Raw genomic sequence first — 25,968 nt, 5'->3', positions numbered from 1 at the left:
AAAGGCATTTATCACCATGCACAATACATTAGTGCAAAGCATCAGTAGTGGTTTTCCTAAGTGATAAGATTACAAATAATATTTTCCTCGCTTTTGTATATATTGATTTTGCTGAGTTAATATCTTATTTTAATAATATAAAAGTTGTATTTTAAATATGCAAAATAAAATGCAGTCTGAAAACTGTCTAGTGTTCTATTTCTCCTCCAATTGTATAAAAAGTAGTTACGGGGTAATACAAATATGTCAGATGATGTGGTTCCATTATTTTACACTAATTGGCTGCCTATACTTAGGCAAATAACTTCTCTGAGTATTTAAATCATTTTCTGTAAAATAACTGGAAAAAATGCTCATTTTAAGAACTCTTTCTGCAAACAATTCAAAGTCTTATATATGTTAGAAAAGGAGTAAACATTAAAATGTATTAATATGGTAATCACCAAAATAAGCAGTAACCTCAGTAGACTGAACTGGATTTGTGTTTATTTATAAAAATCAACCAAAACTTTTGAGCATCTCAAGTGTTGTTGTTACTTATGTTTAAATACATTAAATCCTAATAGTCCCGGCGTTTTATATAAATTAAAATAATCTAATTGTGGAGCCAGGTCCAAATTTCCTTGGTCTTTGTCTTTGTACATCAGACTGTCTGATCCCACTGCTGTGCAATGCCCGTTCGGTGCTGGACAAATGAATGGCCAGGCAGAATGTATAAATAAGTACAATGGACTGAGTCCCATTGAACTATGTTTGCATGACTTCCATAAATTTCAATGAGATCAGTCTGAGCAAAGACTTTAATTTCAGGCTGACAATCACTGTGAGAGTGTCTTAATTCTCTGTATCACATCTGTTGAAAGTCTTAGCAAAACAATATTTGTGAATCACAATGGAAAATTCAAAATGAAAGAATATTTTAATATTTTCATTGAGGAAGAATGTAAAGGTCTTAGTTTTAGTTTGTTCTATAGCATTTGGTTTCTTTTTTATTTATTAAACATGTCATTGTTTATAATTAACGGAATTTTTAGGGAAAGTACAGGACAGTATGAAGATAATATTGTCATGCCTTGCATTTAGAAAAGCTTTAAACATACCTTTCCATCTTGTCTAAAACTGTATTTACTTATAATCACTGCATCATTATGCTCAACCAATAAAAATGTCTCAGTACAATATTTTACCTGTCGATAAAATGTTAACAGAAAATTATACAGAACTCAGGGAAAATGGAAATAGACTGTTTATTATATATCCACCATACCATTATTGTCCATGACTGTCCGAATGCTTAGACTACAAGGGGTTATTTGCATGTGTTGAGGGGTAAATTCGATGTAATAAAAATAGTCAGTGTAAACTCCCGCTTGTTGGCATGAGAGTGACGGCAATCCAAGGTCTGTTCTTTTCTTTCATTCTCTTCTTTCTTCTTCTCTCTCAGCCATGGAAAGAGCTCCGTTATTTCTGCATGGGTGCAAGGTGAATGAGGCTGTCACTTCTCCTTGCAGGGCTATTTATTACAGGTCACTGACATCATACAGCTATTTTTTTTAAATAAAAATAAGTTATCTGGCATCATCTCACTTACACGGGTATTTGAGAGAAATGTGCAATGTTACTTATTTATACAGAAATCTGCCAAGCAAGAGGCATCCTCTTGCTTTCAGGGGCCTCCTACTGGGAAAGTGAGCAATCCTGTCATTCTAAGAATTAAAGCACTGCTCAGTGTAGGAGAGAAAACATAACACTATCTGACAGTTTGGAGCTCTTTTGATTTTCAACCTGCAAAATAAGTTATGCCAATAAGGATTTGAAAAGAAAACGCCAAAGTGTATCACTAACTGAGAATTTCTATGTAGTTTTAATTGTTCTCAGCTATGAGATATGCACATTACATACGTTTAATGCATAGTTTCTGGTGTCACAGACCTACTTTGACCATAAAGCAGTCTAATACACTAATACATTAATTGATAAGGAATTGACTTTCTAGATAAGTACATCTCAGTTTGCATTTTTCAAGGGACAGAGAGTCCATCCCTAGAAAAATAGTCTTAGAAAAGGTAATTCTAATCATTGTCTTCTGATTTCAACCACAAATATAACACCAAGTAGATTTTCCTCTGCAATGTCCTCACTGCAAACTACACAGAGTGCCCAGATTATTATGATCTCTGAACGCATAATAATCTGGCCACTCAGTGTGTAATATATATATTAGAGGCCCGGTGCATGAATTCGTGCATGGGTGGGGTCCGACCAGCCTGGCCAGGGGGAGGAGACATGGGCGGTTGGGTGGCCTGCCTGCTGGTTGAACTCCTGGTCGAGGGGACAATTTGCATATTAGCCTTTTATTATATAGGATATACACTGAGTGGCCAAATTATTATGCATTCAGAGATCATAATAATCTGGCCACTCAGTGTATATTCATGAATGAATGTTATTTCTCAATGATAAATTATATAATCTTATCTCAGAATTTCCCAAGACCCACCTGAAAATCTTGGGAAATGACTGGACATTTAATAGTATCAGGGCTATTAAATATTCTTCAACATTTGCATACTTGTGAAAAACTACAGATGCTCTAAGAGAACTGCAGCGATGCATGAAACCACTAAGAATCAAAATATCTGTGTACAACGAAACCGTTTTGGGCTCTGTTAGGCCCTGCTAGGTCCAATTTTGATCCTTGGTGTGAAGGGCAATGTTGGCAATCCACTTCCACTTAATACTTTCTAAATAGGTTAGACAAACCAGAGCTCAAAGTAAAAGCACTTGTTCACAACAGCAGTATAGGCACGGGAGGGAGAACTGGCCAAAAGGAATGACTGCAGTGCTGGGGTAATATCTGCGGGCCCAGCCTCCAACTCCACATCTGACTCTGGCTGGAGAAACAGCGGTGGGGGAGGAGGCGGAGGGTGGGGGGTGAATGTAAGGTCTCAGGACAGGAATAGTTGCATGTCAGAGTATAATCCTGGAGAAGATTTCTTTCACAAGCCCTGGGACTATTCCAAATAGGGATCACAGTCGAAAGGGACAGCTGCTTACAACCTCCTCTGAAATATTTATTTGGGACTCCCATTGCTACCATTCTTGTGTGTTCCCGAATCACATGCACCGGTGTTCCTCATCAAGATTTCTAGTCAAGAAGAGTGAGAAACCCGTAAAACCCAAATTGCTTTTCTCAACTTTATTTCTTTAAGTGTAAATAAATCCAGAGGAGCTTGCTATCCTCCTTCTTAGCAATATAACGTAGTGATTTTTTTTAAAAAGTACAATAAATTCTACTCAGTTGGAAATCATTTTAAATCTTATCATTATGAGAAAACATAAGAATTATCATTTAAACTGTAATTTGGAGTTTTATGTAATACAGATATACCAAAATTTGATCTAACAGTACGCACAACTTCCTTACACTCTTTTTAGAAAAACTACAAATCATCATCATCTTTTCCAGGAATGTCTTGATGGTTATAGCGACCTTGGTGATATTAAAGCAACTGCATGAAAAGATAAAGGGTAAATAAAATGGCTATTGGAAATTGGCCTCACTAAAGGCTGAGGAAAATAATTCATTTTAAAAATCAATAAGTTTCTGCTTTAAAGCTGTATTCATTTCAGGCAGATATTTTCACAGACAGCTCACTTTAGTACATTTGCAAAAACTAAATAAGGGTACAAGATGATTTGAAATAAAAGAAAAGAAAAGCAAAAAATACAAAGTGCTACACACAGATGATGGCTATAGAGCTAGACAACATTGAAGGAAACGGGCGACACATTTAGAGTCATGACCAATTCCTTCAAATGCACAAGCAGAAAAGAGGAAAACTGCTTTGCTACTTGGTGGCAGGGGTTGGCGGACGGTGTTAATTCATAAATACCTGGAACCTAACAAATTTCAAAGTGCTTTGAAGTCAAAAGTCGTATCATAGCTGATCGAACTGGACTGTCCTTTTCTTATGGGAAAGGCACTCTCTCCACTGGTTTTTAAGTAGGATATTGACGGGCAGTGAAAGATGAACACTGCTTTGTAAGAACAGAATGAGCTGGTTCCTGATTCATGGGTGTAATTAGAACCACTCAGGGGTGGAGAACAACTGGATCTAACACAAAAGCCAGCAGGGAGTGAGATAAAGGCAGGGGAGGCAGCTGAAGTTATGCGGTGGTCATTTCATCACTAGCGCTAATTTACCCTGTTCAATATCTCTGCTTTTCTCATAAACTCAGCGTATCATCTTTCTTTAAATTCAAGCCTTGAATGTTAATCACTCTAATTTCCATTACCTCACCACCCTTATTGTAGAATAGGACTAATTCAAATTACACCACCAAGTACCTGGTAAAGGTTACCATAGTAACAACTATTGTCTTTCACAGAACGCATTCACGAAGTTTAATCTGCTCATGGCATCTTCATTTAAAATAAGCATATCAGGACACTGTAATGGGATATCTTTGTAAATGTCTTTGTATTCAAATATGCAGATAACACTTTGTCCTCTATATTTGTGATCAGCCATAGGTTAAAGAGAATGTCCTATTAATGATAAATAATAACAAAATCAATGGAGGAAATCAGTGGTATTCACTTAGATTATGGTTTCATATTCCAATTTGTTGGTTTGCATTTAAGTAAAAAAAAAAAAAAAGTATAGATATAACCACATAAAAGCTTGATACCAAAGTCAACACCTGCATATAAAAATATACATTTAGTACTTTTTAAAATGTTAGCATGTGATAATCATTTTGTTATTATCCTCACATCTGAAATTTTCAGTAATTCAACTGCTACAAGGTGTTTATTTCAAGGGTATAACTCATAGTGCATCCCAGAAACTTTGACAGAAGCCTAATCAAATATCCCTATGGCGGCCCATATTATTCTGAAGTGCCACCTTTCAGCTGAATAAGGTAATAACATGTGATGGAGCTGGTGAAGTAAATCTCTACCTGCCTTTGGCTAAAGATAAGAGCCTAAACCTTTTTTTAAAAAATTATTTATTTATTTAGCCCCAAAATGGGCAATTCACAGCATCCTTTAAATTTCCAGATTTGCAAATTGGAGAAATAACTATTTTTTTATGTAACTCCCTGTCTGTGGGAAGTTTGAGCTTGTTGCAAGAAAGCAAGCCGTTAACTTCTAAAGAGCAAAAACTGCCCTTTCCCGTAATTAATACTATTTCTAAACATGTGCGGTTTTGAGGAATTCCAATGTTAATCGATAAGTGAGCACTAGTGACATAGCTCTGGGAATTAAATGTATGAGGACATGAGTAGCTCTTACCTGATGCCTTGATTATCTAAATGAATTGTGAAAGCTGTGATGTAGGAAAAGCATTTAATAATCACAATCATTTTCAGATTATTTTCCATGTGGCAAAATCTGTTCAGCATTTGTGTACAGATCTTGAAGATTCTGCTCCTAGCATGCAAAAACGTTTCCAAAAATATTCAGTCATACTTTATATTCATTGTGCCCTATCTCGAAAAGTTTAAATGCCTATAAAAGGTAACATAAAAAAGTTATCCCATAAATTTGATTAAAAACCACTTTCACTTGAAGGTGCTTTAAAAAACAATAAGGATGAAAGGACAGAGTTTGAGTTTGCCAGGTAAACATAAATCTTTGGAACAAAACTGTCTCTCTAAGCACTTTTTTTTAAATACCAAAACTATAAAAACAGAATATGAAGGAAAAATGATTTGAGAAAACTGCCCCTCAGAGAGAGCCAAATTCTTCCCTAAGTAGCCTACTTATAGTACTCACACCAGTCCATATATACAATAATCCTACAAACCAATATTTTATCACCTGTGTATAAACACAACTTAAATTCAAATTATGAGAAAGAGAAAGTCCATGATCTTATCACATTTAACATTTTGTAACTTTAAATTTATGATGCTTCATTTTTGCTAACTGCCTTAGCTACCACACTGCTATAATAGCACTATAGTATACATATGGTAATTGACATTTATTGGGCATTTACTATGTGATTGACATTGTTTTACATACACTATATCATTTAATCCTCACAAGTAGAAAGTTCTCATTAATATTAGATCCCAGTTTTAAATGAAAAAAGTTGAAGCTTAAAAAGACTAAGTAATTAACCCATCTTTACATGGTTAGAATTCAAACCTTGGCTATTTAATTCTTAAATTCCTCTATTTAACCTCTACTTCAATTCTTTGCAATATTTTACTTTAATATTGGCAGTTTTTAAAAGTTACTAATCTGGTTCCTCTATTTGAAGTATCATAATGTACTTAAATTATAATGACAATAGAAAATTAGCATATATTGTTAATATGCATGATTCTGTTTCCAAGTTTGGCATATTCATAAATTCACCTGGTTATTAATAATTATTGTGGACATCACATAAAATAATTGTTAATGGCAAATAATAATTAATCAACATAATCTATATTATTAACATACTTCTTAAATGTTTTAGCTTATTTTGATATATAAAATATTGACATTGATGTAAAATAAATAGTTAGAAGTTGGGGCATAACTGATCTGCCACCTACACAGGCATGTGTCATTTAGTCAACTGTTTAATCTCTCTAAGCTTCTGTGTCCTGGCCTGTAAAATGTGGGCAACAGTGTCCATATTGTGAAGATTAGGTGAGATATCATATCACCTGTGCTTCTCACCTTTCCTGACACAATAGGCCTTTAATAAATGTTAGATATTATGATTTCTTGTTATTTTTGTTATCAAATGCAGAGTTCATTTGTGTTGTTATAATAATTTATACCAATTAAGATAAGAAAAACACATTAAATTATGAAAAGAGAAAAAGTAAAATGATGAACAGACTGAAATGAAAACACTGGTATATCCAAGTAAAGAAATTTGGACAGCAGCGGTGACAAGGAGTCTGAGGCTCTGGAGAGAGCTAGGAGCTCCGAGCAGTCTACACAGAAGTAACATGGGAAGGTATCCAGAAACTAAGACAAAAGAGGCATGCATAGGACCAAGGCTCCATAAAGCTTGAGAGAGACATTTTTTGTTTGACTTGTCTTCACTCATTGTCTCTTCAGAGATACATAACCAAAATCTAAGTATAAAATATATCCCAGGATAGCCAAGTAGATTATTAGAAGACTAGAGGCCCGGTACAAGAAATTCATAAGTGGGGTAGGGAAAAATCCCTCAGCCCGTTCTGTGCCCTCTCCCAATCTGGGACCCCTCAGGGGATGTCCAACTGCCAGTTTAGGCCCGATCCCTGCAGTCAGACATCCGGCAGTCAGACATCCCTCTTGCAATCTGGGACCGCTCGCCCACTAACTGCTCACCTGCCTGCCTGCTCAGTGCACGTCATAGCGACAGGTCATTCTGGTCATTCCGATTGTTCTGCTGTAACAGTGGCTTAGGCTTTTATATATATACTAGGGGCCCGGTGCACAAAATTTGTGCACTGGGGAGGGGTCCCTCAGCCCAGCCTGCCCCCTCTCACATACTGGGAGCCCTCATGGGATGTGCTACTAATGGCTTAGGCCCGCTCCCCATTGGGAGCGGACCTAAGCCGCATTCTGGCCTCCCTTTGCGGGAGGCGACCGGGCTGAACAGGGGAAGGCACCAGTCCCATCACCTGCTGCTGCAGCCACTGCCAGCCACCGCAGCCACCAAGGTGTTTTCATCAACATGGATTCCAGTCCCTTCACCATAAAAAAAATGACAACTTTCTTTAAGCATTTTCAAGATGTGTCTTTCATAGGATATGAATTTCTTTATTTTTCTTTTTATCCTCACCTGAGGATATGTTTCCATTGATTTTTTCCCCTTCCCTCAGATCCCAGGCTCGGCCCCTGCCCAAGCCTAAAGCCTCCGCCCCAGACTTTAAGCTTGGAAAGGGGAACCCCCGGCACCTCCAATAGCAGGCTCTGCCCCTTCCCAAGCCTAAAGCCTCCGCCCCAGGCTTTAGGCTTGGGAAGGGGGACTCCCCGCCCCCCCCTCCGATGGCTGGCTGGGAATGACCTGGGTGTCAAGTAGGTTCCCGGGACCCAGGTATGTATGCAAATTAACTGCCATCTTTGTTGGGTTAATTTGCATACTCACTCTGATTGGCTGTGGGTGTAGCGGAGGTACGGTCAATTTACATGTTTCTCTATTATTAGGTAAGATGTACATGCCTTTGCTGAGATGTGGCTTTGTGATCTTGGCCAATTTTATAATTCTGTGTCCCTGTTTCCTACTGTATAATGTGGAGTTAATATCAACTACCATTCAGATTTTAGGGAACAGTGGAGGTAATGTATAAAAGTCCCAGTGCTTGGCATGGATGAGGCATTAAAATACATATAGACTGCATACATTGGGGAGAGGTGGTAAATCAAAAAGACCCCTGGAAGGGTATATATGACAAGACTGTGGTTTTCATACCAGGAGAACCTAATATAATGTGTTTTGGGTTTTTTTTTCCCCAAATGGCCACAAAAGAAAAAGTTAAACATTGCATTTAGTGTATCATACAGTATGTATATAAAAGAGACTGAAATGGCCCTGGCCAGGTTGCTCACTTGGTTGAAGCATCATCCCCTACACCAAAAGGTGCAGGTTCAATCACTGGGCAGGGAACATAGAGGAGGCAACCAACCAATGTTTCTTTCACACATCACTGTTTTTTTTCTCTCCCCCTCCCTTTTTCTCTCTAAAAATCAATAAAAACATATCCTCGGGTAAGGATTAAAAAAGAGAGAGGCGGAAATATCAAAGGCCTTGAAGTAAAATACTTCCAAAGCTAACTAATAATGAGCTACTATATTTGTAAGTAAGACATACTAGTACATATGTGCCTTGGTGTTTTTTGTATCCTTTTGATGTTCAGTTGCTTTAGGAAAGCACTCCTCTTTTCCTGTTTCTCTACAATTTACCCTACACTCACAACTGGAGGCCCAGATTTCTAATTTCCTGCTCCATACCCCCACCTGCTTACATATTTCTCCCTCTAGCTGCGATAGACCCAGCTTATAAATACCTGCTGAGACAACACAGGAGCACAATGAAATACATATATCTTAAGCTTGTATATTTATTCTTATTTAATGTTGTCTGGTTTTTAAAATGGAGAATAATTTATCTGTGACAGTACATTAGAGATATAAATGTCTAACCAAGACTGTTGAGAAAGAAATAATAACAAAATTCTATATATTTAAGAAAAACAATCTTTAAAAGATCCTTCTGATCTATGAAGAGAAGGTATGATAGTGAAAAGCATTTGGATAGGAATCCTACCCACAGAGACATGGAGTTTGCATTCCATGCCTCTGATTTTGGAGCCCAGGAAGGGATATTTGGGCATGGTGTGCTTGTGACAGACTCTCAGGGTGGGAAGCGCCCTCGGAAGTCACGAACCCAATCCCCAGCCCCAACGTCACTGGCCAGTTGTCCCTCAGCTGCCTCATTCATTCCTTATTATCACAGAAGAGGTGAGATCAGAGCCCACCACCCCTCACACGAAGGAACTCACCACCTCCCAAGACAGACCAGGCCAACTTTGGAAAGCTCTGACTGTGAGAAACTCCTTGATGGTGTTCAGCCGAAACCTGATGCCTTACAATTTCAAACAGCTGTTAATGTTTCTGTTCTCCAAGGCTACACAGAACAGTGCTAATCCCTCTTGTATGTAACAACCCTTCAACTTTTGAAGATAGCTATCATGTCCCCTTCCCAAGCCTCCTCTTTTCCATGCTTGGCATCTACTTCTCCTTAATCATTCTTCAAATGAAGTGGTACTCCATTACTCTGATATAATACAGTTTTGTTTGCAAAAAAAAAAAAAAGTAATAATAATCACAAATTTAAGTTAGCAAGAGTATCATAATTAAGCTGATGTTAACTCAATTTCTATTACAATATTGCATTTTAAATGTGTAGAAAAAAGCTTTTAATTGGATGTTTTCTTCTCTTTATCCACCATAAATGGAAAGAGTACGTGTGGTGCCCTCCAGGGATAGTCCCCTGTCTTAAGTGACTTAATACACACACATGAGACAGCTGATACCTTGCCAGATAACTGTTCATTCTGATTAATAATATAAGCATGCAGCATGGTTATTACTCACATATTATGGCAATCGCAAATTGAAATTCTGATTCTTCAGCAGCCCAATTAGTAGACATATGACCCACCAGTATCCACACCTACTTGCAGGAGAATTCATCCCATCTGCCTCACTGAAGTCCTTTGGCCTGGGTCCCTCATGTGATTTTTCTCCTAGGCTAATCCAATCTGTGGACCAGACATTCTACCTATCATTTTTAAGCCATTTCTTTTCACAACTCAAGTTAAATAAAAAAGCACCTATGCTGTAATACACAATTTAGAAACATGCCTCCTTCAAAGTAATACTTCATTGTGGCAAAGTTAGTATAATACTATTCATATTCCTATTACTTTAAAATACACCAAAATTCTTATTATGTGTAAGAGTAACAAAGTCTTGAGTGACTATAATGGCAAAGACACATCAGAATGGATCACAGCATATGCCTAAGCAAAGATCTGAAGGTCCATTATTATGCCGGGTATTAATGCTTTAGTTGTTTGATCGGCAAACGTCTAAGGAAGCAGAGCTAGGGAGGGATCTGGGAAAGCCAATCATATTAGAATGTATTTCAATATTTTAACAATCAGTAACATAGCAAGAAACATAGGTCTTGAATATTTGTCCTGGTAAAAGAATATACTTTGTTGCTCATACCTTTACAAAAGGGTTTATAGGATTTTTAAAATGCCAAACAAAAGTCTCCACATTCTTAATAGAAATAAAAAATAAACATTGAAGGTTTTTTCCACATATTTGAGTAGGAAGCATTGAAAAGCATTTGATCTTGACTCGGTATAAAATCAAAGATGTCGTTAGTTTAAAACCTTCATGTGCTATATCAGCACATATACAATTACTATGAACTTTAATCAAGAGAGAAGCTGTCTGGAAAAAATTAACCTTGAAATAACCACTGGAAATGTGATGAGATGAACAATGCATGAATATGAGTATTATTCTCTATAGTGAGCTTGATTATGGGGAATGTAGTCTTGAGCTCTAGCAGATAAATGAATAATATTATAACTTTTCAGATGCCTTACAATTCACTATGCTACAAAATACTTTTAGGAATTCCCAAATGTGGATATTCTTGTACAAATTCCTGGCTTTTACTAGTATCACATTTCCATCAAATGTGACCATTTTTTCACACAAGTTAGCCTCCTTTAGAAATGTCTCTAAAATTCCTTTTGGATGATGGCACTTTTTTACAATGACTAAGGTCTGGGTTTTACGTGTTTTGTTTTGTTTTACTGTCACTTACTGATAATTACAATGGACCTCATCCTGATTTCTACATCCAATGAATGACTAGTTCCAGAATATAAGTCTAACTATACACCAGATTCAAATCACAAAAGTATCATAAAATAATGAGACTTCTGATTCACTTACAAGTAATCAAAATCCTCAAATACCCAAAACCCACTATGTCCATGAAAGAAAGATATTTTGAAATTTTTGACATATTTTATTTTCTGCAGGCCTGGAATAATTGAAATGTTTTTGTTTTTCCTTTTTTCAAATTAATAAATCTAACTTCACAGAGCTCATCCTGCCAGAGAGAAATATGGTACTTAGAGAAATTTATTTTTATATAGCCTATAAATATTGAGTGAAAGCTGTTAAACTGTGGAAGACCAACTTCATCGGCTCCTTTCAAAGAGTGACTGAGTCAGTTTGTCGGAGTGAAATCACATGTATCAGATCTAAATTTGCTCAACAAAATTAGCTGCGTGCCATTCTATTTGTCTTATCTCTTTCTCTGGCTCATGGCGTGCTAATTCTGGCCACAAGCAATATAGTAAGTACAGAAAAAATAATGAATGTCCCTTTCACCAACAGTTGCATAAAATGTTTTGTCTATTTCAATTTATCTCAAAGCTTTTTATACTTTCAAATTTCATCCCTTACTTAAAAGAAAAAGGCCACCAAAGAACTATATCTGAATACCAATAACTTGAGTTTCTATAAATTCCAAGTACACTTTTAGAGGTATCGATATATCACCAGAGACAATGGGACTGCTAAATTTGAAGTTAAAACAACTGGGAAATATTATTAACTATTTAGTTGATATTTTTACATAGTAAAATTGTGACTTGCAATACTCCTCCTTTTATTATTACTTAAATGTGGCAATATATTAGTTAGAATATGAATATTAGAGCTATCTGAGTACTGACACTAATTTAGATGCATTGTTTTATTCACAACTGGTAATAATGTTATTGTAGTTAAAATGGTCACATTTAACTTAACCAGAGGATAAAAGTAAAAGGTAGATTTTTATCTGTGCTAAATAATAAATGATTAAAAATTAAAAGTGCTATATTTTAAGAGGTAGAGCCTTAGGAATATAGCTTTTATATACCCAAACAGGCAAGATCTTTTAAATCACACCCAATCATTATAAACTATACAATTGCGTAAGAGACAGCACATGACCCATTTTTAAAATATGATGTCAAGAAAATATATATCTACCTGTATTAGGCACATTTATATTTAGAGAGAAAAATATTCTTAAAATTATCTCTATACAGTACATTATTTTATACAAGGATATACTGAAGTCCTATACTGTGTGATTTACTACAGGTGACAAGTTTTGTGTGTTTTTCCCCTCAAAACAATGCATTGTTCTATATGAATAGTGGGCTTAACTACATCCAGTAGAAAAAAAAAAAAACAATTACAACTATATAATTATACCCAAAATTCACAGAAAAGAATAATATTCTTTCCTAAAATGTATAATTTTCAAACACAGGAAGATTTTAGATGATTTTTTTAAATAAGTATTTTACTGATTTTTTTACAGAGAGGAAGGGAGAGGGATAGAGAATTAGAAACATCAATGAGAGAGAAACATCAATCAGCTGCCCCCTGCACACTCCCTACTGGGGATGTGCCCGCAACCAAGGTACGTGCCCTTGACCGGAATCAAACCTGGGACCCTTCAGTCTGCAGGCTGATGCTCTATCCACTGAGCCAAACCAGTTAGGACTAGATGATGTTCTTTAAGCCCAGCTTTAGAGCCCCTTTCTCAAATAGGGGCCTCCCAAGGCTCTGTACTTCATTTGCATTTCCATTTCTGTATGGTTTTTAAAGGGGTTTCCCAAATTGTATAAACGCATGTCTCCAAACTTGGATATGTCTCTGCTTTGAGGTTTTTCACAAAGACAAGGCTTATATGATGGTTTCCTTAACATATACAGCACAAAGAAAGAATTCTGGGGGATATAATGGAGGGGAAATACATAGTAACCCAACGGAAGACTCCTTAAAGGGTAGATATATTGGACAAGGTCCTTTGGCTACAGGGAAGAAAGAGCTGTTGACCTGAAGGCAGAAGGATCTGGGTGTGCCAAGCATCCCTTTCTCACACAGTGGGGCAGGTAGAGGGGAGGAGCCACACCTGTCCTGGGAGAGGCACCAGAGCAGCTGAGAAGCAGAGGCAGAGCCAGCTGGCTCTCAGGACAGGCAAACACGCAGCTTGGACCAGACTGGTGCGCCAGGCAAGCTTCACCCTTCCATACCACTTCCTTATATCTCTACACAAAGAGGGAGCAAGAATCTCTGACTCAAATGTCCTTCTCAGGTGTGTTCTTAAACAAAAACAATCAGGCATGTTCTAAAGGAATTTCAGACAGAGGTCTGAATGTCTCCATTGCCCAGATCTATAATTAATAGATTGCTCTGCAGACTATTAGCGGAGTTTGAAAACTATATTAACTCTTTCAGGCCATTGTAAATTAAGATACAAGTAGGGCACCATGGCGATCTATAAAGATTGATTGTTTCTCAGAATCTAGTAACCTGGGAAGAAATGTCTAGAAGACCATTTTCACTGGTAGAATATGACTCTATGAAAACTAAATTCATCGTGAGCATGAATCGCATAAAAAAGCAGCCAAGAGAATCCCAGTCACCTCTCAGCTCAGTTATGTTGCAAGGGCTTCCTTTATAGGATCCTTTTGAAACAGTAGGCCTAGGACTACGTAGTTGTCTATTTTAAGACACTGAGAGGCCTTAGTTGTAAGAAAGCTGTATTATCAGATACTTCTAGGAATAGAAAATGCCACATTCTGTTGGAACCCCCTTTTTTTTCATAAAATGCTATTAGCATTTCTCTTGAGGCAAATATCCCTCCCAAGAGTTTGGAAAATCACTTAGTGACATATTGTTTGTATTGTGCTTTATTGGCCTTGTCTAACCATCTCTAAGCGAAAGAGGAAAGTTGGCATCCTGAGTTTCTTATATGTCCTCCTCACTTCCTAGCATGGTCCTGAAATACACTGACGGGTTAGTAAATGCTTACTGCTTACACTTATTGGATGGTGAGCACATAAAGAAATATATAGGAGATGTGTTATAAAAACGCACATCTGATGTTATTAACTGATGTTACCAAATAAACTTAATTTTTTAAAAATTTTTAAATAGGATGTAAGAAATCACAATGTAATAGCCACATAAAAATAATGGACTACAAAACACATGTTTAAGAATAATATTCACAAATATTTAACTCACCAAAAATAAAACCAACAGAAATACTTTATACCATATTATGAGCAGACTCTAAAAATGGGAATGGGGACAAATGATAAACTCTTGGAAACACTCCATTGAAAGAAATACCCTAGGAAGCTCGAGAAAGCAGCTAAAGAAATTCCCAGGGTAAACATGTCTAATATCTATTATTAAGAATTCTATAATTATGTTTTTAGAACAGCTTACTTTGTGCACTATATGGTTTAATTACAAATAATAACCATCTGTGAATGAGCTTAAAATTGTTTTGGTAAATGTATGTTATTCTTACATTTAAAAATATTTTTAAAGAGCTTGCTATGTATGTGGTACCACATTAATCTTTGCAGGGAATAAAAACTCTTGCTTTTAAAAAGTTAAAAGTATAATATAGTTTGAGATTAAATTCCAGGCAAGTGGTATAGACAAGGATTATTTACACTGAATGGCCAGATTATTATGATCTCTGAACGCATAATAATCTGGCCACTCAGTGTATATCCTATATAATAAGAGGCTAATATGCAAATTGTCCTCTCGACCAGGAGTTCGATCAGCAGGCAGGCCACCCAACCACCCATGTCCCCTTCTCCTGGCCAGGCTGGCTGGACCCCACCAATGCACGAATTCATGCACCAGGCCTCTATACACACACACACACACACACACACACACACACTGAGTGGACAGATTATTATGCGTTCAGAGATCATAATAATCTGGCCACTCAGTGTATAGTCGAGGACAGTGGTCGACAAACTCATTAGTCAACAGAGCCAAATATCAACATTACAACGACGGAAATTTCTTTTGAGAGCCAAATTTTTTAAACTTAAACTTCTTCTAACGCCACTTCTTCAAAATAGACTCGCCCAGGCTGTGGTATTTTGTGGAAGAGCCACACTCAAGGGGCCAAAGAGCCGCATGTGGCTCGTGAGCCGCAGTTTGCCAACCACGGGTCTAGGGTCATCAGTGAAGGAAGATGTAACGATGAGGTGTGACTTCATGTCGATCTGAAAAGACTGAACAATTAGGACAGGAAGAGGCACCAGGTGACCCATAAATTCCAGGGAAAGGTGTCAGCAAAGGCAAAAAAAATCAAGCAAGGTACTATCATGGAATACTGACTACATAAGCCCAGTGTTTGGAATACCTAGTAAGAAACTCCTAAGACTAGATTAAAAGGGAAACTTAAGACAATTTTAAGAGGCTTTGAATTTTACAAGGGGAATCCATTTGAAGGCTTCTAAGTAGAAACCGGGATGATAAAAGTATTACATTCAAAATGGTCATCTTGGCAGTGACAAGAGGGAAGACATAGAGACAAGAGGTCATTGAGCAAGGGAACCAGTAAAAAGGATCTTGCCATAAAACTGCTCTGAGGATTTTGAGGACTGGAGGAGGTCAGTAAAAATGTTAGGGAATGGATTTTAATAAGCCACGCAATCAAATGTCCTTTAAAAAAACAAATAATCGTTTAACTGCTCTAATTCTAGACAAAATTGTCAGACAAAGGAAACTCTAAAAATGAAAATACATGTCTAAAAGAAATATTATTCTGTGTTTTTGGGGTCTTTTTTTCTGTTTGGTTTTCATATGTCCTTATAGAAACAAATTCATATTGCCTAAACATAAAGGGAAGAATAGAAAATGATGACAAAAATAATTTCAGTAAAAGGAGAGTTCATGTAAAGCAAAGTATTCACTGCCATCCATGACCTCAACTGCACACCGCCCTGCTAGTGGAGGGCACCATCCTGAAATACAGCTTTGCACAACTTATTACTAAAGCCACAGCCATGCTAGATACAGGCAAAGAAACCAGAGAATCCAGGGCCATTTTCTTTTCAGTCTTAACCAGACACGAGGTATCCTCAGAAGACCAGCATATGCATCTTTTGAAGGCAGGTTCAGAATCCCCACTGGTATCCTTAAGGTTTAAACCTGGATGTCCACCTATACCAGATGCACCAGACCTAAGTAAAAGTCAGAAGACTAGTAAAGATGTGGTTAAGTCAAAGTGAGTATTTACAAGTCTGATCTGTTTGGAAAACAAACTAATGTTTATCACACCATTTTCTTCTCTTTAAACACCTTTAGACTATGTTACAAAGGAAATATATACATTCATACAGCCTTGGTTTCTATTAACGCTCTAGATTCAGACACTGAATCTTACATATTCTTATTGATGTTTAGTATGCTTCAGTAATACCTACAATATTGGAAATAACATGATAAACAATAATAATGACCTACCTCTATCTCTCAAGGAAAAGTTTTAATGATGTTGCACAGTAAGTCACATAGTATCCATGTTAATGTTTGACAGGGTCCATTCTCATCTCACATTCCTAACAGGAAGTGATTCTCCCTGCCCAACCAAGTACCAACCCTCCTTTCTGTCACTATGACCCATGAGAATGCTGACCGTCACTGAGAAAGGTCTGGAGCTTGAAGAAAGTCAGTGACAACCAGAGAGAGTTATAAGTCAACAACATTGCCAACTCGCTAAGCCTAGAGGCAGCATTTGCAGGAGCCAACTAGAGAGAGGCAAATGTGTAATAGAAATAAATGCATAAAGTCTTAGTAGTGAAAACTTAGCTTACGCACTTCTGCAAAGAACACAACTGTGATACTAGCAGGTGCCTGAAGAAAAAGAAAAGAGGACCCAACAAAGACAGTGTAAAAGATACATAACTGGGATCTGAGGATGGATGTGGACAAACCTGAAGTATTCCCATGGATTTGCTGATTAAGGGTCCCATCAACTAGCTGGTGCTGAGAAGCCCACTGTTCATCCTTCATACTCCATTTTGTTTAAGCAGCCATACCGCTTAATAAAGAAGGAAGAAATAAACATTCTGTACTTATTGGTCATCATTATAAGTTTCACATAAAAGAAACTAGTGTAGGCAACTCTTATCTGACTTTTAGGGTCCAAAACCTATGTTCAGAACAAAACCCTGCCAAGTAAACTGATCCTCTTACAAACCGTCTGAACAAACGTGCTTTATTTATTTCATCTCCATGTGCTGTAAATTACCAGTACAATCAATGATTACCTCCTCAATATAAATTACAGATGCTGATGATCCCATAGTCTTCCACTTGAAAGGAACTTTATATCATTAGGACCACGGTTCCAATCCATGTGTTTTCATTTCGATTTTACAATTTTCTTTTAAAGCAATACAGCCTTGTATTTATTTTTTAAGTGTCTGCAACTTTTCAAGTGCTTCTATGTATGTTCAAGAAAATTATATTGCTATCAGGATATGACAACTAAGTTATATCACCTAACTTCCCTGTGCTCTCAGTTTCCTCAGAAAATGAGAGGACAGAAGGCAGGCAGGCAGGGGTGGGTGGGTGGGTGGGCAGTGATCAACCAAAGAACTTGTATGCATATATGCATAACCCATGGACACAGACAATAGGGTGGTGAAGGCCTGGGGCAGGGGGTGGGGGTGGGCTAGAAGGGGACAATGGAGGGAGGAGAAGACATATGTAATACTTTCAACAATAAAGATTTTTTTACAAAAAATGAGAGGACTAGATCTGTGGTTCCTAAATAGTGCTACATTTCTACGAAGCCAGCACAGAGACTAGAGAAAAGAGTGGAAGAACATTGGGGGAGTGCTACAGCCAAGGCCACAAAGCTGGCTTCCTGCTGCAGCTGTAACAAACTCAGCTCTCTTTTCCCTTTACCTGTTTGAGATACCAGGGCTACACACGTGAATTCACTTAAAAAGAGAGACCCACTTGTAAAAATAACTGAAATGCAATGGATTTCTTTTTCGTAAAAGTCTAAGCATGGTATTTCTAATGAACTCATCTTTTAAAATCATGTTAATCGTGTAGGCATCACTTTCAGTTTCACCAATGGAGATGAAGAAATTGAGGCGCACAGCGAGGAGCCTAACCCAAGAGCACATAGAAGATGGCTGTATGGCCAGAATTCGGTTCTCCTAACTTTTATGCTGGTGCTTTATTCTGTAGCTTCACACAACAGCAGGGCTGCTACTGCACTGCCCACAGCTCAGGCATGTATGTATCCGTTAAATCCTACGTGGCTGCTGCCCTCTGGAGTTGTGCAAAGCAACATGCTTGCAGAATAATCACATTCAAAATGAAAACAATTATAAAACAGTTACTACATGTTCAAAAAGGCAGTTTAGAATTAGGCTTCAAAATATTCATAAATTTCACCTCTCTGCCATAAATATGAGGCAGTTCTCTGCCCTCCTGAAAAATTAATGCAAGTAGAAAGCACGAGTCTAGGTGTCAAATATTAAAACAAGGAAGTAGCTTTAAAGCTTTAATCAAAGCATTGGAAAATAGGTCAATTTCTTTAATAAACATGTCCGAATTATCAACAACTCAGGAAAAAAAAAAGGTCATATACAATGAAATCTGATGAGACCATAGAGCAATTCTGAAAAGTAGTAGTATTTTGGGGAAATGGCCTCAAAGACAAACATTTTAATAACCTCTTTACTTCACTTAGGTGCACTTGTAACAGAGATGGTCTGCTAGAAAATTCACAGTATGTTTTTTAGCATATGTGTACATGTTTTAAAATGTCAATTAACTTGTTACTGGAATGTACCTCAATATCACATTTTTCAAAAAAACTGCTATACAGTGGAGAAATAGAGTACATGTTCTCCACACACACCCTGCCCCACCCCCCAGGGACACACAGGCCAAGTGACAAAGACATGGAGTTGCTCAAGGTATTAAGAAGAAATAGAGGAACTGTCCCCCAATGTAGAAATCCTTATCCAAACCACCTGCTTATGTCCTGTCACACCCACAAAATTACTTGAAATCTTCAAATTATGCAGAAGAGCTACAGCTTCAGGAAACATTGATTTCGGATCTTTTCATTGTAAAAAAGACAAATTAAGAAATCATTTGTCATTATAAACTGTAAACTCCAATCAATAACTGTATTGGAAAGCAGGAAATGTAAGGGTTTACTCCAACTGCCCAATAGTTATAATAATTTAGAAAATGAGTATTAGAGAAAAGATGCAATTTGGTTCCAAATGCTCAAATGTAACATAGTAGATCATTTCTAAAATGATGTAACCTGGATAAAAGTTTATAATTCGATTAATTTCTAGCCTGCACAACAGATCCAGTAGATCATTATAAAAGATAACAATAGAATATAATTGATAATTAATTTCTATAGAATAGCTGTAGGCTTAAACATGTATAAGCTAATTTCAATGTAGGCATTAACATTTCTACAAAACTGTATTTCTCAAAAAGGATCAAATACAGTGTTATAGTGGTCATTTGTCGTGTTGATGTTTTTGGCACTTAAAAATTACACATGGATATCCAACAGCAGCAGAACACTGCAAAATAAAGCAAAAACTTGCTGCTATTTTTAATATATGTTAAATTTTCTTAATAATTTGTTTGAAATAATGTAAAAGTGACACAGCTTTAAAGCATTGCAAAGTATAAGGCACCCTAATTCAATTTATTTTCTAAAAGTACACCTTACATAGTCATTAATCTTAAGAGGGCTCTAATCACCAAGTTTCAGAGAATATTTAACAACAGCCCCAATTGTTTGCATCCCTAGCTTTTTTGTTCAATGGCAGTGGTCTACCTTCCTTCCTTGGTCAAGAAGAGAAAGAGGGAGAGAAAAAGGGACTTCTCTGTAGAAATATTTGGCCTTGTAGTCAGGACTTTTAAGATGTGCTAGTGATCTTGGATCGATGCCTTTTTATTTTCTTTCAGGAATAAATCTGAGCAATGGAATGGCTTGTGATCGTCTAGCCAACCAGCCATATCAGATTTATCAGAAAGAAAGAAAGAAAACTGGCTCAGAGGACTCCTGCAGAGGCTGAGTGGCAGGTTGCTGGTAAAAACACACACACAAAAAAAGAATATGTTTAGTGATGGAGGGGAAAATACATACTCACATGTGTAAACTCAATAAACAATAAGATATAAAAAAAGAATCCATAGTGATGGAAAGGGTGAATGCATAAGACAGATGATAAATAGTACTTCTATTTAAGAACCAAAGGGATGAAAGCTCATGAATATTAAATATTTGAATCCACTTTAAGGAGGAAATATGATTTTCCCTCAAATGAATGCAAACTCTAAAATTCTGCCAGTGCAAACTTACTGTGTTCACATTAGAATAAAAAAAAAAACTGCAACTCTTCCATGAAACACATGCCCTGGGAAATATTCTAATGTAATTTCTTAATTAAGACACATTTCCAGTGACTAAATGAAAAATATATATACAGCAGTAAGTGCCTTGATTTTCAGAAAAACTGACTTTTGATGCATGCATGATTAAAATAAATAAAAGCAGTTTCATTTGAGAAGGAAATCAGAAAACAGGAATCATGACACAACCAAGAATCTTTCAAGTTTTATCACAACAGTCCATATTAGAGTGCTTTCAAGGGATGTGCAGTTATATTAATAAGCATACATTTATTAAGCTTTCTGAAGAAATAAATAATACTTTCTAAAAGACCCCCTTTATACATATAAGTTCAAAATTAAAAGAAAAGGAACAGTGTACATGGATGTGCTCACAGCAAACACATGTAGGGAAGTATTGATGTGTGTGTTTTTAAATATCATTTTCATCTTTTAACTGTTTTATTAACCTTTTCCTTCTAACTGTACAAACAGCCCCTAATATTGGAGACAAATCTTAAATATGTAGGAAAATGTAGGTTCTTTTATAGAATGAAAAGCAGGACTAAGATACTTGCAAATAAGAAATAGGAACTGGACTGGTTAGTCACTTATCTGTGAAGGTATGTAAGGCTATCACTTCAATACTACCATATAGTTCATTTCAATACAAAGGTAATATTGATTATATTTCAGGAAGACAGAAATTTGGGAATTATTCCTTTTAGTGGTAAAGGCTTTATAGTAGCCGTAGAAAGGGCCCTTGACTATAATATTTCTCGATAAAATAAATCACTGGAAAAAACAATCGCCTTCTCTAAAGCTGATATTTTTTTCCAAGCAAAGAAGCAAAGGTCCTCATCAGTTACAATTATTTTAAGAAATGTCTTCAATCCATACAAGAGGATCGCCTCCCCCCCCCCATATTTTTATTCTATTCACATAGAGCAGTAAATAAGGTGCATTCCTTCTGCTCCTTCAGAAATTAGCATTTCAAAAATATGCCGCGTTCCCCTGAACTCCAAGTGTGTCTAATAATGCGAGAAGCAGATTGTCTCCCTCGTTTCCTTAATTTGTTTCATCTAAAAGCAATTCACTCAACATCTTGTCGCCCTCTGGCAGCTTAGTTTACTTATCCGCACTTAATTTCTCATTTGGACCAAAACAAACTCCTCCAAACTGCTCCTGACTGCTGCTCACTACGAGAGGGGAGATGCGATCTGTATGTACTTGGGGACGTGTAGCCACCACACAGGGACGGCCACCAGCACGCAGATCCTCACTCCCACCCCACACAGCCACTTGGTTTTCCAAAAGCGCCACATCCAAACCAGCTGCGCTCTCCCTGCCAGGTGCCGCCGGGTGAGGGTGGGGTCGGCAGAAAAGCACACGTCCCCCAGGGGCATTTCCAGTTCCCAGGGGATCACCTTAGCCTGCGCGGTCGCAATGGTACCGGGGATGCACCCGACAGCAGCTTTTCTTTGCGCGGCTCTTTCATCCAGATCACTTTGTGTTTGGAACAAGTGAGGCTCGCCTTTGTGTCCCCAGAATTTCAAGTGCAGAGTCGCACACGGAACAACAATGGCACGCTAATCCTCGCGCTCTAAATGGGCTCACTTGTGGGTCTGACAATTCGCGGGGGGGTGGGGGGGGCGGACGAGAGGAGACCAGCTGCAGAACTAATTTGGATTACATTCCTTGCAGAAATTCTGAAAAGGGCTTTTCGGCATAGCTCAACCCCAAGCCCCGCAGTTGATAGCCAAATTGCTGCGGACTCGGAGCCGGGTCCCCCCGCGGCTGAAGCTGAACCAGACAGCCCCCACCCAGTAGGTCGCCTCCTAGAAATCCCCCTCGGCTCCGTCTGCACGTCGGTCGCCCCCGCTTCTGAATGGGTCAATGTGCATAATCAACCCATTGAGGGGGAGATACGCAGGGGCGCGGGGGGAGAGGGAGATAAAAAAGGGATGTAGCTAAGAGGCCGCTTGGAATCTCAAGTCCGTGCTGGTGTGATTCCGGAGGTGGCTGGAGCGCGGGACCTGGTATGCGCGAGGAATTTCAGAGAAACTGGGACCAGCACCAACGGCGCACACTGTGCCACCCGAAGGTCATTTTGAAAGGCTCAGGGATTGTAACTTGTTATTTACTGGGTAAAGCGAGGAGGGGGAGGCGGAGGCGGCGGCGGGGGCGGAGCGGGAAAACCACGGCGCGCTGACTTCTTGGTGAGGTCAGAAGGACACCCTCCCCCGGCCCAGAGCTCTCCCCATCGCCGCTCCCGGGGGCTTTCTCTCCCGTGGCTGCCTCCCACGCTCGGTTGCGCAGCCCCCGGATGGTTCCGGAAATCTCTCCGGCCCTCCTCGAGGGCCCCCCTTGGCCGCGTCGGACACCGACTCTCTTCAGTCCTTTCCTGTCCCACTTTCAGCCTCGGGAAACTCCAGGGTCAGAAAGTTTGCGTCCCTGGCACCGCAGGTGCTGTCAGCAGCCCCGCGGGCCGCGGCGCGCCAGCCCCGCCGCGCTGCCTCTCGAGGTCACTGAGCCTCCGCCCGTGCAGGTGGCGGGGGCGCGGGCTGGCCGGCCAGCGCTGGCCGCGCACCCGGCACGGACGCGCCCGCCCCGGGTTCAGTCCGTCCGCACGAGGAGTCGGTTCGGCAGCCGCGCTGGGCTGTACACAGAGAAGTTGGAAGGACTCCGGCCAGTTGCAAGTTTAACTTCAGGAAGAACTCTTCCCGCAGCCCAACCCAGCCACTGGCGGGAAGGCCAGGCTGTCCGGGCTCCAGTATGTCAGCCTTTTTTTTTTTTTTTTTCTATTTTTATAAGATGTCAGGCAGGCAGGCAAGCTCCCTTCAAGTCAATCCGGAGAGAGCGCGAGGCAGCCGGGAGTTCCGGGCCCCCGGGCCAGGGCGCGCCCGCCCGCCTGCAGCTGCCCAGCCCGGGCTCAGGTTGGGGCTGACCCAGCCGGGCTCCGGCGACGGGCGGCGCAGTGGCCGCCGGCAGCACGCACAGGTGCAAAGCCCGTTCTTCCAGCTCCACTCCCCGCCGCCCGCCCGCACAGAAGGGGCCGGCCCGCACCGCTCGGGACTCCAACCCTCCCGTGGCCCGGGCGGTGCGCGCTTCTCCCACGCTTCTTCCCTCCGGGTCCCCTCTCACTCGGGGGTTTGGGGCGCCCGTGTCCCGCACACCAGGCGTGACCAGAAGGGATCCCTCTCAGGCTCCCAGAAAACGTGCGAGAAAGAAGACAAGGGAGTTAAGGAGAGGGAGATAGGGGTGCACAGTGGGTTTTTTTTCCCCACGAGAAATAAAAATGCATGCACACACAGATGGTAAGTTTGGGGCAGAAGGAGAGGCGACCACGAGCCCAAGGAACAGGACCCAGTGGAGTCGTCCCTCCTCTCCGGAGAGCCAGAGGGTGTCCGGCGGGGCGAAGGGGAGAGAGAGCCACCCCAGCAGCCACGCCGGCCGCGGCAGGTTCCACCCCCGGAGCGCGAGGAGGAACCACGACCCACCTGACTGCGAAGCGCTGCGCTGGACGGTCCCCGCCGCCACCAGAAGGCTCAGCCAGACGCACAGTCCGGTCGCCAGCTTCATTTTCTGCAAGTCTCAGATCCCGTGCTGACAGTTACATGTCCAAATGGCATATCCCCTTCCGGGCCCACGGAGGAGACCCGTCAGCCAGGCGCGCGTGGGGGCGCGAAGGGGGCCGGCGCGGCGCGCGCGCGGTGCACCGGCTCCGGGCGCGGCGGGCGAGGGAGTCCGCGACCCGCGGGTCCGTCCGGGCCCCGGGACCGGAGGCGGGGGGTGCGCGCGCGGGGGAGAGGTGCTCGTGTGTGTGCGTGGAGCTCCTGGCCGGACTGCAGCGATGCCCCCGCGCGATCGTCCGCTCTCTCCTTCCCTCCTCACTTTCTCTCTTCCCCTCTGGTTCGGGCGACAATAAAAAGGAAGGGGGGGGTGGGGGAAGGTCTCCCAAAAAAAAGTTGCTTTCAGAGAGGCGGTAGGTTTCCGGCCTCTCGCCCCAGCCGGGCTCTGTTCGGCTCTCTTTTTAGTTTCCAGCACCTCCAGTCCAAATTGGGAAGAAAGTGGGGAGGGGGGAGCTGCGGGCTCCCTTCTCCCTGTAGCCAGTCCTTTTTCCCGTCCGCGTTCCTCACACTTGTCCGGCGGCTGCGGTCATTCAAGCTCCGAGCGTCATTTCCAACGCTTCGCAGGCTCCAGCTGCAGCCCCACGGAGAAATTAATAATCAGACTCCCGGAGAGGGGGGAAAAAAAAAAAAAGGTGGAGGGGGGCGGCGGATCAAACACCCTCCACACAGGAGCAGGCTGGCCGGAGCCGCGCTAGCTCCGCCCCCGCTCGGCCCCGCAGCCACGCCCCTTGTCCCGCCCTCTCTCCCAAAGGGAAATCTTATTGGCTCAGCCGCTCCCCAAAATCCTCGGCCTCTGGAGTTGGGAAAACACCTGTCAGGGCGGTGGAGCTTGGTCTTGTTTGTGGGTAGGAGAACCTGGATTTAAAGGGCTCACCGGAGGCCAGGGATTGAATGCAAGAGAGGCCCCACGACAGCTGGCCCGCGGAGTGCCAGACCACTGGAGGGATGCTTATATATATACTTTTTTTTTTCACCCTTTTCCCCCCATTGTCTCACGGTGCTCATCTAAAGACCATACTTTCCCTAGAAACAGGAGAAAATAAAACGTTGCCTCAGGCATAAAGCCTCCGCACTTCGGCCCCCCCTTCGCGCTCCACACTCAGAAATCAGTGTAAAAACTGGTTCTGTGCATCCGATAGCCTCTGCGGTGGAGGTAGTCCTAAGGATATGATCACCTGCCCTTCCTCTCTACTCCCGTTCCCACCCTCCCAAGCTGACCTACACTGAGTCAAACTGCAAGTCCGCAGTAGAATTAACATACATCCTTAGCTTTTTAAGTCCACGTGTCTGCTCACTTTTCCCTGGGACTCTTGGACAGCTTGGTTTGGGGTTCATTCTAATCCAAAGCTACCAATTTGGTGATAAAGGGCCAGAAATGGTTCCAGGTCTGAGGTATTCAGTCTGCAAGAAATTGAAATGGCCCTCTCAGGACAGAACCAACCTCAAATGGTAACCTGTATTCTACAATGGACCCAGGTTTAGGCTCCTCCGTGTTCTCGCTCTGCAAGTTCACCCACC

General features: G+C 40.6%; 1 protein-coding gene across 1 annotated transcript in view; it reads right to left on the bottom strand.

The window, feature by feature from the left end:
- Window positions 1-24,556, bottom strand: part of ERBB4 (erb-b2 receptor tyrosine kinase 4) — a 931,393-nt gene extending 906,837 nt beyond the window's left edge. The window contains exon 1 of the mRNA XM_008145201.3: window positions 24,319-24,556. Within this exon, the coding sequence (XP_008143423.2) occupies window positions 24,319-24,400 (82 nt within the window). The 5' untranslated portion in view covers window positions 24,401-24,556. The remainder of the gene's footprint in view (window positions 1-24,318) is intronic.
- Between the last annotated feature and the right edge of the window lie 1,412 nt (window positions 24,557-25,968).

Source organism: Eptesicus fuscus, chromosome 11 (assembly GCF_027574615.1).
Source record: "Eptesicus fuscus isolate TK198812 chromosome 11, DD_ASM_mEF_20220401, whole genome shotgun sequence".
Taxonomy (NCBI): Eukaryota; Metazoa; Chordata; class Mammalia; order Chiroptera; family Vespertilionidae; genus Eptesicus; species Eptesicus fuscus.
This window is presented reverse-complemented; position numbering and strand designations above follow the sequence as displayed.